The sequence below is a fragment of the Musca domestica genome, unplaced genomic scaffold, assembly GCF_030504385.1.
Source record: "Musca domestica strain aabys unplaced genomic scaffold, Musca_domestica.polishedcontigs.V.1.1 31, whole genome shotgun sequence".
Classification (NCBI taxonomy): Eukaryota; Metazoa; Arthropoda; class Insecta; order Diptera; family Muscidae; genus Musca; species Musca domestica.
The window spans coordinates 8,316,861-8,330,901 of NW_026712309.1; the positions used below are offsets into that span (position 1 = coordinate 8,316,861).

At 35.1% G+C, this 14,041-nt stretch overlaps 1 protein-coding gene across 1 annotated transcript in view; it reads right to left on the bottom strand.

Moving 5' to 3' along the window:
* LOC101896782 (protein slit) overlaps nucleotides 1-14,041 on the bottom strand; it is an 87,099-nt gene that overhangs the window by 21,996 nt on the left and 51,062 nt on the right. Inside the window, 4 exon segments of the mRNA XM_059125070.1 lie at nucleotides 166-237; nucleotides 583-654; nucleotides 719-790; nucleotides 12,655-13,693. Of these exon segments, the coding sequence (XP_058981053.1) occupies nucleotides 166-237; nucleotides 583-654; nucleotides 719-790; nucleotides 12,655-12,965 (527 nt within the window). The 5' untranslated portion in view covers nucleotides 12,966-13,693.

The following is a 14,041-nucleotide window of genomic DNA, read 5'->3' on the forward strand; positions in this document are numbered from 1 at the left end:
GTCGAGAACTTGTAGCGTAGCTAACAACATGTATGCGCATTGACTGCCAGGACCCCGAGAAACTCCGGTGGCCTGACTCGCTCGTCTGTTGTAAAGCCCCATACAAGTTTCCGACATTTCCAATCGTGCTTTTGCAAAGTGATCATGGCATAAAAAACTACTTACAATCGCAAAAGACTCGCTGAACTTGTGACAAAGTTATCAGGTATTGCCTTTAGTCGATTGTTATTAAGGCGTCTGCAGTCGTAAAAATGCGTAAAGATGTGAAGAGTTGCGTGCAGATAATCGAAAGTAAACACAAATAATATAAAAATAAACAAAACGTAAAAACAATTAAATCAATTGCATTCTAATTGAAAATGTTACCAAATCAATAATAAAATAACTCCACTACAGACAGGTAAGTAATGAAATACTGAATAATTAATCTAAGAACAAACAAGTTTCATTCATATTTTAAGATCGATGGAAAGCTTCAAAAATATGTAATACAAGAATGCATGTGCATGTGTACAGATTCACTTTGATTCCGTACACACGCGACCAACTCAAACATGCTAGTGATCAAGGACCGACACTTACAATCTCTCGAGGGAAATTAGATCCTGTAGGGAGCCTTTCTCAATGGTATGAATTTGGTTGTCTGTCAGTTGACTGTAATCGAAAAGTAGAAATCACTTTAGAATTTAAGGGAGTTGTAGCATAACATCATACTCACAGTATTCTGAGTTTTGTTAATCTTTGAAAATCGGACTCGAAAATCACAGTTATATTGTTCCCCTGTAGGTCTCTGAAAAAAAAAAAACACAGAAAAAGAAATTAAAAATAAGTTAAAATAAATAGTACATTTACAAATAATTGTTATTTTTTATTTAGTACTGGCTGGCTAAAATGCATTAGTTATGAATTTTCATTCCCTCTACCAACATTGTCGAGGCTCGAACAAATCTCTATACTCGGAGACCAAGCAGGCCCACCGTACGATCCACCCCAATAGAGACCCAGGAGATCGATGAGGAGTTTATCGACCTCGACCTCTAAGGTGCGGTAATCGAAGAGGACTCATCACTAAGTGCGAAGTTCTAAGAAAGCATCGACTTGATCTTACGTCGCAACCAACAAACCTTTTAAAATTAATAAATCTGTCGACTGGCAAAATAAACAATTAAATAATGCCAAAAGTTTTTCTTTTCGTCGTGTCTTGTGTGTCTAAGTATAATTTCGTATACTTGTTGCGTTCATTTAGTTTCGGTGTTGTGTAGTTGTTGCATTTACCGCCAACAACAAATTTCCTGTAATTTAGAACCAATAAAACAGATCCCTCGTCCTTGTGGGAAGTCTTTACAAACATCTTTTTTTTAACATTAAAAAAATTAATTTTAGAACTGTTTCATATTTTCATGTGGATTGTTTTTAAAGAGGTTAGTCAAAAATTCTAAGAAAAAAATTGGTGGATGGAGTAGCCTCTAAATAATTGTGCTCTCGAAGCTGGAATTATGTTTGGTTAAAAAATGAAGCCATCATCTTGTACAAAATTATTAGTTTGTGAAAGTTTTTTTGTGCTGTTAAAGCAGAATTTTGTAACCATTTGATATATAATTTTGTTGGGTTATAAGATTCTAATCTTTTATTTCTATTTTATTGAGCGTTCATTAATTGTTTTCTTATTGTTGAGGCTGTTGAGTTGAATGCAACACTCATCTGTTCTTATACCCTCCACCATACTGTCAAGGGTATATTAAATTTGTCATTCCGTTTGTAATTCTTCGAAATACTCATGTTAGAACCTCCAAACTACATATATTCTCGATCACTTAAAATTTTAAGTCGATTTAGCGATGTCTGTCTGTCTGTTGTAATCACTCCATCTTTCAAACGAATTGAGATAAAGGCTAAAATTTTGCACACATGTGTATTTTGAAAGTAGGAGGGAAACGTTCGTAAATGGGCATGTCGGTCCAAGTTTTCGTATGGCCCTGATATAACGGTATCTTCCAATATTCAGAATTTTGATTATTTTAGCGACATTTTTTAGCGGAATTGTTTCAAATCTCGCATTTAAAGTTCGTAATGGGTCCACGTCTTTGTATAGTCTCCATATAACGATGTCTTACGATATTCGGTATTTGGATGATATTAGCGACATTATTAACCGGAATCGTTTCAAATTTCGTATTTTAAATACGGAATTGGTACTACAGCCTATGACAAAAATTACTTATGCAGGACCACGTCTTCGTATAGCCCCGAATAGCGATATTTTTCGACGGATTTTTTTTGTGCTCTGAAATTTTTAAAAGTTCCTTCCAAATGGTGGAGGTTATTAAAAGTTCGGTCCGGTCGAACTTAGTTGCTTTTTTGCTTATTATTACTTATATTTGTATATTTATACCATACAACACTATGTGTTGGGGGTATTATAAGTTTGATTGGGCCAAAAATTATGTAACACCTCGAAATATTGGTTTCCCACATAGAAAAGTATATATGGATCTTCCTAGCTCGCCGAGCTGAGTCGATCTAGCTATGTATGTCCGTCCGTCCGTCTGTCCATGTTAATTTGTAATCACTCTACAGGTCGCAATTATGGCCCGATCTTCACGAAATTTAGAATGGAGGTGGGGCTAGAGTCAGAATAGAACCCTATTTCTTTTGGAGATGATCGCATAATATTTAGGGGTTGAAATGGACCAAAAACTGAAAAATTTCTTGATTTTCCAGTTGCTCTACAGGTCGCAGTTATAGACCAATCGACACGGAATTTCGCATGTAGCTAGAGTTTAGGGCGGGGAAGAAGCCTACCAATTATGGTGGTCATCGGATAATATTTAGCGGGTAAAATAGACCATGTTTTTTGTGTTGAAAAAATTCAAAATTTTTCATTAAACCGCGAATATTTTAAATCCCGGCGAAATCACAAAGCCATGACAAGGTTACTTCTGACCTTTAGATTGATGTTAACATCCAACAAATCGGATATATAGCAAAATATGTGCGATATATATGTCTATCAAAGAAGATATGCTTGAAAGGTCTCTTATATGTCGAGAACGAGTGAACTGATTTCGGCAGGAAAGAAAACCCGTCTAAAAAAGTCGCATAAAAATATCTCTCTAAAGATGAAAACATTGATTTTGTAACATTTTCTCATATTTTTTCAATTTTGTCATATTTTTGGCATATTTTCATTTTGAATTAAACATTTGGTAATATTTCTACAGCTAACAAAACTAAGTAGTTAGGATATCAGGATATCATATACAGATCGCATTTATGGCTCGATCCTTACGAAATTTTGCATGGGGATAAGATGAGGGTCAGAATAGAAGCCTACTCTTTTTGGAGATGATCGCCATATATTTAGGGGTTGAAATGGACCAAAAAACTGCAAAATTGTCAGCCTGTCGTATTTATCGCCTGATCCTCACGCACATTTGAATGGGGGTTACCGGACATTGCAAAAGCCAAACAGTTTTGGATGGCCATCCAAAAATATTCAATGTGTGAAATAGTTTGCCAACTTTTGTAGACAAAACACAAAAATGTCCATTCCAGTGACTTTTTGAAGAATTCACAAATAAAGGAAAGATGCACTTCTGACTATTTCGGTAACGCTGATTTCGTTAAGGAATATAGTCAAATGTCTGTATCTCATATAGATGCGTTTCAGTCAAAAACCAATAATAAATGTTAATCTTTTGCCACTTCTGAGAGATTATAGGTCTTTGGGAAATATTGGTTCCAGATCTAGGAAGACCGTTTACATGCAACATCTACCAATAAATTGGAAATGAGCAAATTAGTTTAAGTTGCTATTATTCGAAAATTAGAGAACGAAACCTGATGGTTTTCTTTTATTATTTGTTACAATATCTTGTGGAATTCTTTCGAGTATCTCGCATATATAAACTGTATCGTTTATTATAGTGTTGTAGGGTATTCAACGGTCGGCCCCGCTCGACTGTAGCCTTTGCTTACTTGTTTTTCAAGTAAAATTTGTATCCCTAACATCTTTTATGATCGAAGCCTACCTAACCCCAGTGCAGTTTCTATAATGCTTTCATGTAATGGATCTACCGGATTTAGGGCACTTTTGGCATTACGCGCTTTTTAAATGAACTTTTTGAAATGTGGATCGGATTTTATCTACTTTTTTAAAATTCTCAAAATACGTAAGTACTCGTTTAAAGAAGTGGACTGCTTATTGAAGTACCAGGAATAGAATTTGTATTGGATCGTCTATCTGCAGCCAATTTTTAATATCACATATAAAACGGTACATTGCTTGAGGAATTCCTAACGTTGCATACTTGACAATGAAGGCATATCGCGTTTTTAATCACTATGTAAATATGATTTTGCCTTGTCATTTGTTTGCGATACTAATAATAGCATCTCTGACGGAATGTTCAAAATTCCACATTTAGAGTTCATAATGGGGTTTACCTCTGGTGGCAGAACATTGTCTACATTGGTCCACGTTTTCCTCTAGACTTCATGTTAAAGAACTTACACATCACATTTTTTAACGGATTTGCTTCAAATTCTGTGCGTGCATACATTCACATAAAAAGATTTATCGGAACAAGAAATTCATGTGCAGCAGTAAAAAAATTGGGTTGCTGAATTTAAACGTGGTCGTACAAACATTGAAGATAGCCCACGTAATGGACGCCCAAAAACAGCAACAACAATAGAAATTGTAGCCAAAGTGCATGATATGGTTTTAAATGATCGACGAATAAAAGTGCGTGAAATTACAAATATCATGGGATTCTCAAATGTCGAGTCCATTTAATATTGAATGAAGAACTACAGATGAAAAAGCTTTCTGCAAGATGGGTGCCGCACAGGGTTTAAAATGCTAACGCAAAATTAGCAATAGAACCGAAAATTTTCAGCTTTGCCTGCTAAAAAATCTTCACAAAATGTAGCCTATCAATGAGCTACGCCAATAAATAGCAACACATTACAAACAATTTAGCCGAGAGAGCTAATGCTACTTAAAATCGTCAGCAAGGACAAAATAGCAGTGAGCGGCTGAAGCTAAAATGAAATTAGCCTTAACATCAAAAAAGCAACATGACTACTGCTGCCAATGTAGATTTACCAGGTAACCGCATCGGCGAATTGCTACAACAAAGCAACTTTTGTGGCACCCTCAAATGTCAAAATTGGCACCTAAGGCGCCATGACATTTAAAGTTTGCGGCAAATTTGTTTCAAACAATCAGAAACGAGGTATTTGTTTACATTTTATGCAGTGTGTGAAATTAAGCCAAGTAAAAATACGACTCTCGGGGACCATTGCAACAGCCCCAAGTTGATAGTTATCCGCCGAAATTTTTATACAAGCCCACAACTGCAGTATCTTCTACGTCGTCGACAAATACCACTAATATTCCAGCCAATGTTGGTGACCGGAGGTTACACCGACTGCAACACATGGCACAACAGTAGCAAGTGTTCCGAATCAAATGGTTTTAAAGAAAGAACATAGCACCAATATCGCCACCAGTAAAAGCCCTTTAAGAATGCCCAAATTCCCCAAACCATACAAAGAGTTTTCACAGACCACAGAAGGCTGGTGGAGCTGCTGCTAGTGGAAGTTTGGATAAGACCAACTGAGTCATAGCTCTCGTGAAAAGCTGGAGCAGCAAAGTAAAATGGCTACACAACAGAGTCAGGCCGTAAAGGGCTAGCATTGACCCAAACAAATCAAAGAGGAGGATCCACGAATGCTGCAAGCCTTCATGGCAGCGGCTGCTGCAGCCGCCGGCTCCTCTGAGCCACCTGAAAATGTCCACGATAAATTACATTTCAAGGCCAGTGCTGAACATAATCTCAACACCTAGGATTTAAAAAAAAATTGCAACACATGACATGAATTCACCCCACGGAACATTTTTTAATTTTTTTGCGGCAATTCACTCTAAACTTGCGCTTAAATTTTGAAATACCAGACAAAAATACTTTTAGTGAAGAAGACATAAACAAACTTTGTTTTTCGGTTGCATTCATTCATTTATGGCTAAATAGCTATGCGCTGAGCTAAATAGCTGATCATGTGCTATTTTAGCGGTGGCTATCAATATTTAATAGCAGTTGCACTAAAAGGCTAGGCCTAATTTCAATAGGTGCTGGCTTTTAAACTCTGGTGCCGCATTTGTTAACAGTCGATCAAAAACACATAAGAATGAACATTTCTCAAGCTTGTTTGGATCGTTTTAGGCGAAATAAAATGGATTTTAAGCGTCATTTCATAACTGTTAATGAGACAAGGATCCACAACTATACTTCAGAGACAAAAGAACAATTCAAACAATGGACTGAAGCTAAAATCAACGAATTAAAGTATGAGTTGGTTGACGACCCACATTATTCTCCTGATTTAGCTCCTAGTGATTTCTTCTTGTTCCCAAATCTAAAAAAAATCCTTGCTGGCAAGTGTTTTACCTCAAATGAAGATGCAATTACAGTTGTAAACCACTATTTTGAAGACATTGATTAAAACTATTTTAATCAGGGGATAAAGTTGCTAGAAAAGCGTTGGACTAAGTGTTTTGAAGTTTCAGGAGATTATATTAAAAAATAAAAATATTTTTGAAGAACTAACTATTCTCTTTCATTGATAGGCTAAAAAGTTTCGTCATGGTGAAGGGTATTAAAAGAAAGGCCGAACCTTCCGAACTTACCTGTTACTTTTTACAATTAATCGGAAAGAATTGTCGTGCACTTTGTACAGAGCTTACTGAATAACAAATATTGGAAAAGTACGTAGACGATGTTGTTATAATGATATATTTATTAGAAGAAAAAAATCAGTTTTTGTTCTTTTAACAAAATACTTTCACTCAAATAGTTCATATTCAAAAGTAATCCTGAAAATAATTTCTATTGTGTGAATTGTTTTCAATAATAAAGAACCCATTTTCAAATCATTGATCTGTTCCAGAACTGAAAGAATGCTAGCCTGTTTCCTACTATAACCGGTTTTCCCTTAATGATATCGAAAAAAATTCACAACCAGTAAATTCTTGCAGGTTCGGGAACAGAGCATATTTCAAAACCAAAATTAATATTTAATGGGCAATAAGTATTACAATTCTTTGGCGTTTTTAATACCTTTAAATAACGTTTTTTTGAGTATGACCTTGTTATCGCGAAGATCATATGTTTATGAATTTATTTGAATATTTCGCTTTCGAGACGAGCTTAATGACCTGAAGTTTGCTGTGGAAAGGAAAGCCCGAGAGACACTATCATTTTCAGATCATTAAGCTCGTCTCAAAAAAGAAACACACAAATAAAACCTTTAAATAAATCACAAATTATTCAAATTAACTATAATATTTCTTCGGAGAATACATGTTTTGTTGTGCTCCACAATTGGTATTTTAATAAAAAATATAGCAAATATTATTTTAAACGGCACTTGGTTATAATAATTCTTTGGACAATCAGTCGACTAGAATACGACTGATAGCACCAGTCACAATAAAACCCACCCAGCCCTGATCAACCTTCATGGACGCTGGCACAAACTTACACGCAGCTAACTTGTGCATGTTTCTTCAATTTACGGAACTCGGTGAGTTCTTAGTTGAAAATGCAATATTTGGTATAATGTTTTTTTTGGAAAAAACGCGAACTGAGTGTGATTCTCATTCATTTGTGAATGCTCCAAAATCGTCACATCAATGCTGCAAGTGACTATTCCATACGTCAGGATGAAACTATGATATTGGTAGCGAACAGCAAACATTGCAAGGCTGTAAGTTTCGTTCTGAAAGTAATACGAAACAAAGTCAAATATTGCGAAATATTCGTTACGTACATTTTCGCGCTTTTCCATTAAATAACAAGTAAAAAAACAGCTAATCTTTTCCATTGAGAGATGTGGATCATAGTATAGGAGTTTGCGAACCACATTTGCATAACTATTTTTTATCAATCTGACAAATCGAACAAAAAACGATCTAGCTTTCATTACAACAATTAGCCATTCTTCGTTTTCTGAATCTATTCATGGAAAAGTATATGTAAATAGTTTAAACACAAAAATAAAAATTATGATCTCTTTTTATTTTCGTCAGCTGTTCGACCCTGACTACACCACTATGTGGATAGGACATTTTAACATAGTTAACATGGACAACTACTTTAAGTCAATACATGGTACAATGAATTCAAGTTAGGGCAGAACTACCATATGATTTTAATTTTTTTTTTATTTTTCTGGCTTAATATGTCAACTTAATTTGTTTATGTGTGCGTATTCTTTTCAATAATAAAAAAATTGTTCAGAAAATATTCAAATTCGGTTGTTTTCAAAATGCTTACTGCAACATATGCATCGACAAAATCTACAGTTTTTGTCGCGAAATAAACCATAAGAGATATATAGAACATGATTTAGAAAAGAAATTTTGAACTATCATTCAGTCTTCGCGGTTTTAAATTATTTATTCAAAATCAATGCAACAAGTTGTTTGCTTTTTCATTGTTTTGATAGTAATTCCGACATTACAAGCCAAACAGGTAGACCTCTATACTTGCAATTTTTTCAAAGTTAGCCTACCTTGTCATGAGTCAATCTATCTATGTGCGTCCGTCCATCTAAACTTTATATGTCATAATTTTGATTGGATCATTGTAAAAGCGAGCTGTAGAATTATCCAAAGAATGAGGGGGAAATAAGAAATGATTTTATTTTTGTGAATGTTTTGATCTATAAAGAGGATACCACAAGCGTCGATGAAGCTTAGAAAAGTTCGGAGATAGGATAGAAATTCTGACATGTGTCACATTTTATATTTTTGGGCAAGCGTTTTTTAGATTCCGTAATTTTGAAGCTTATAAAATTACCTAATGGGATTGAAAATCTCCTGAATATTAAATAAAAACATTGTTAGAAAATTTTTGGTTTCTTATAATTCTAACTGAAAATACGCTTATAATGGGTTTTAAATACCTTAATATATTGAATGTCGGGAGGCACCGTTAGATGTAGACATACGAAATTGGAAATAAATAAAATGGCGATTGGCATGTATTGAGTCATTTACAAAAGATCGCCGGATGAATGTGATGGCCCATCTCAAGGAAGGGTACGCATAGATGTTCTGGGCATTCTTGATCAGAACTAAACTTAGTGTTTCACATTTATTAAATTCAATCCAAACTTCTGAAAGAAATTGTAAATATAGGTCCCAATTTCGATATATCCCCTAAAAAGTACCTCCCATTCTCGGCATTTTGTTGCTTTACAAAAAAAATGTTAATTCCAAAAATATATATATCAAAAACGAATATGTAAGCAAATGTAATTGTTGGGTATGAGAATATATTTTTAGACAGATTTAATTCTAATCCTGTTTTTTCCTTCCTAAAAAGGATTTTGGTGTGAATTTTCCAGAAAAAAAAAGAACTTCACCGAAACAGAAAGAAAATATACTCAAAAGAGGTAAAGAGTTGCTTCGCTTGGCCGAAAGTGGTGAACTACCGAATTTGGTTTTCTCCGATGAGAAAAAATTCGTTGTCCAGCAGTTTGTAAACAAACAAAATGATCGTGTTAACTTGCCAAAGAGGTCAGCTGAAAATGTGCACCGTCGGTTGGCCACCAGAACTTGAGCGCCGGCCATGGTGATGGTGTGGGCCGCCATAACAGCCGATGGTCGCTCTCCGCTCTTATTAATCGACTGTGGCATCAGAATAAATGCCGAATATTGTCGCGAAAATATTATGGAGGGTGTATTAAACTCTTGAGCACGCAACCTTTTGGCCGCAGACCTAGGATACCAATCTGTTGGACTATTGTGTCTGGAGTATTTTGGAAAGCAAGGTTGGCACTAAAAAATACCAAAGTGTCGATCACCCTAAGCAATCGCTTCGCCGAGAATGTGCCAAAATACCGCAGAACAACATTCGGGCAGCGTGTGACAATTTCATTGGCGGTTTGAAGGCCATAATTCGTGCTAAAGGATGACCAATACGAACAAATCTAAACGTATTCTAAAATTTGATGGTATTTCCTACATTTTTTGCTTTCATTCAATAAAATTTAAAAAATTAAAAATTATGGCGTTTGACTTACATGTATACATGTATAGGTTTAGCTACTACATATTGCCGTCAATTCGATTTTTAGCTAATATTTAAGTGAAAATAAAAATGGAAGAAGCAATATTATATACCAAACAAAAAAAAAAGTTGCGAAAAGTTAAGCTGGACATAAATCAGATATAAAACTTAGACACCAAAATAATAAACCAAAAATAGCACTCGTGACCCACTGTACCAACTCAACTCATAATCCAGACTTTGAGAGTGGGAGAATATTCGAAAGTGATGCTGCATATTCTTAATGTGCCAGCAACAAAACGTATGAACTTTAAACGCATTCGACAACAGTGTTTTAAGCTACAGAGTATTGATACCAAAGCAAAAAATACATATAGATCGCAATACAAAACGAAATAACAGTTAAAAATTGACTTGCCGATGGTAGTGAAGCTACTCTACTTTAAAACAAATATTATACTTGACCTCATAAACTAGCCATAAGAATGAAAAACTATGTGATAATTAATGAAATGAGTATTTATTGTATACTATTTATCCTGAAGATGCAGTTCAGTTAATTGCGAAATATCGATATGAATAAAGAACATATTTATAATAATCTGATCTCGAGCTTGAATAGTTATTTAATTTTTGGAAAACAGGTTCAGCGATAGATCTCATATACATTTTTCATCCGATTTGAGATTTAAGCCTTTCGTATGGTGGAGGATATAAATAGTTTCGCATGGTCGAACTTCACTGCTTTGTTTACCTATGCGCATTAGAATATTCATTATCTTCGTCCATGTGACTAAGACGTTGAAAAGGCATAAAATTGATCGGTTTTCATCCACAGCTCGAACGCTTGAACATTGGTGAGTTAAATTGGCCCGATTATCGTCACACTGAAAGGCTGACATGATATGTTCCGCCATCTGTTTCCATCTATGAAAATAACGTTTTGGATCAAAAATTGAGTTCAGTACTTAACTAATTAGATAAAAATCTAGTTTGGGTGTTTAGATTCATGTCATTTAATATGTAAAGCTACTTTTTATACATTTATGTTAACCATTTTATAACATATTTTAAGGCACTTCGCCCAATTTGTTTCCAGAAAGGAAACGCTTTACAGCATCGTACAAAAATTAGAAGGTAGGAAGCTTCAGAATTAATAATAACAAATGCAACAAGTTGCTAGTGACACTTTTCTCATAATATTTTAATATAAGAGAAAATTGCGAAAAGTAAATGGACGACGAAAGTTTTTAACAACATTGGGTCCCTAATACGATGACAATTCTTTTCTTCCCAGAACGCGAAGGTGTAGTATCCACAAAAGCTGTAAATATGAATTTAAATTTCAACAGAATTCGAAAATTTTCAAAATTTCAAAATAATTTTTTGTTTATTATTCAAACCAATCTGTATCTGAATAAACTGTATATAGTTTTAACATTACAAGACTACCAAAAGAAAAAGTTGTATTCAGGTGCTTGCTCTGCCCTACCTTAATTGTGCCATGCTAAAGTAGTTATATATTGTTGTGCGCACTTAGAAGTCTGCTACAAGTGTTCATTTTAAAATATGAAAAATCACTTTACATACGACGCTATCAGAAATATTCGAAATTTGAATACCCTTTCGGAAATCATATGCATGTATTTCAACTTGTTGACTTTGAATTCATCATCCGATTATTTTTTTTAATATAATAGGGGAGGATAGTAATTTTTGTTGGTGCAACGCCTAAGAATATACTAACAAAAAATATAAAAATCCGATAATGGCCTTTTTTATACCCTCCACCATAGTATGGAGCGTATATTAAGAATGTCATTTCATTTGTAACACCTCGAAATATACATTTAAGACCCCACAACTTGATCAGCATAAAATTCAATGTCGATTTAGCGATGTCCGTTCGTCTGTGGAAATCACTCTAGCTTCCGAACGAAATGAAGTACATTGATAAAATTTACTTAAATGTATATTATGTCTGCAGGACTTTTGGTATTGAAAGTCCATTGTCCACGTTTTGGTATAGCCCGATATTCGGTATTTTAATGATTTTAGCGACATTATTCACTTTTTTTTTAAATTTCGCATTTGAATATTGTAATGGCTTATAACATAAGTTACCTATGCAGGTCCATGTCGTCGTATACACCCTAATATAATAGCTACATTCGGTATTTTTAAGATTATAACAGAATTTTTAACGGATTTTATTGTTTTTGAGAATTGGCATATTCATGGTGGAGGGAATTCAAAGTTCGCCCCAGCCGAACTTACAGCTTTTTTACTTGTTGCTAATTACCTGGCCTAGTAAGACAAATATCCAAAAGTAGATCATATTTCATTCATCACAACACACATTTTGTGTCCTGAGTTTATTATGAGTTAAGAACCCTATTTTTTGGCAACAATTAATTTTAAATTAATCAAGCAAACACATTTCTGTTTAATTAACGGGTCGTTTTTTTTAAAGATTTGCCTACCCACAACACGAAATCCGTTATAAAACCCAACCAGTATACATTACAGAAATAATAAAAAGTTTGCAAACAAAGATTTTTTCTATACTTACAATCTCTCAACGTCAGCAGATATTTTACGTGGAACCTGCGTCAATCCACGATGTGAACAGTCGACCGTTAATCCGTTGCAAGAACACACTCGGGGACATCGAGACTCGGTAATTGAGCCCAGACCGATGCCGGGAATATGTATGCCTACAGAACCGCCACCAAATGGATCGGCGGACACCCTCGACGATATGCAAGCTGCGAGTACCACATAACCAGTAAGTATCCGAAAAAGTAACCAGAAAGGAGAAACGTGTACGTTTCCTCTCCGTGTGCCTCCTTTACACCGAATTGGGGCTTTGTAATTCCGCATATTTAGTCTTGAACATGGGCCAGACACGAAGTAACCCACGAATATCCAATGCTACTAATTTGTATGAGGATAAAGTTGTACAATTATCACTAATATCACACTTTCGCACTCATTAATTATATGTTTATTTCACTTTATTTGAATATGTTGTGCACTTTAATAAAATTACGAACGACTTCGTATAACTTTGAGCATGCATTTATGTTTCACTTTCTTTCTAAAGAGCAGATCATTCGTTTGCGGTATTTTCTAACACAACGCATTTGTAGATCGGATGCCGACGGTTTTCATTTGAATCAAAGAATATTAACGCGACCGAGGCATAAACATGCCTTCTGTACACTGACTTGAAAATATCACAAACTCTTCAGTTGCCCTTAAGTGACTACTTAAAACACACCCAGATGATATCGTATGGGAGAGCGCCAGTGAGCGAAGAGAGCGAAATGTAAGCAAGAGCGGGTTGGGTAAAGAAAAGTACCACCAGAAGAATTTGTAAGGCGGCGGCCTGGCGATCGATGATTTGCTCTTCGGAGTTTATTTTTAGTGTAGAAAACAGCAGGTAGTTATCAGAAAGGCTTATTCGTTGTTGTAGTTGCTGGCGATCTTGTCGACGTCGTTGCTATGGTGGTTGTTGTTGTTGTTGTTACCAACTGTAGCATCTGAATACGAATGTTATCCGGTACATCTGATCATTTGCTTGCCCTTAAGTAGACGGCACTGAACATCTGGAATTGAAGAAGATGAAAAGAAAAATATTGATTATAGAGATGCGTGTGTGCGTGTATATGTATCCATTTCATTATTGTTATGTAGGTATCTGCTGTTAGAAGGGAATATGGGACAAACCATTTTTACGCTATATTCAGTTGTTTATTGTTCATTATGGAGAAAAACATTGATAACAAGAGATAAATGTCATAAAAATATTCAAAGTCAATTTGCAAATTTCCACGGTCTTTTAGCTATCTGCATCGACGGCCAGAAGGGCGACAAGACAACCAGCCAGATCATAAAATACACTTTATGATCAGACAAACGATCGAGACTTGAGACGACGACAGAAAGTCTATTCA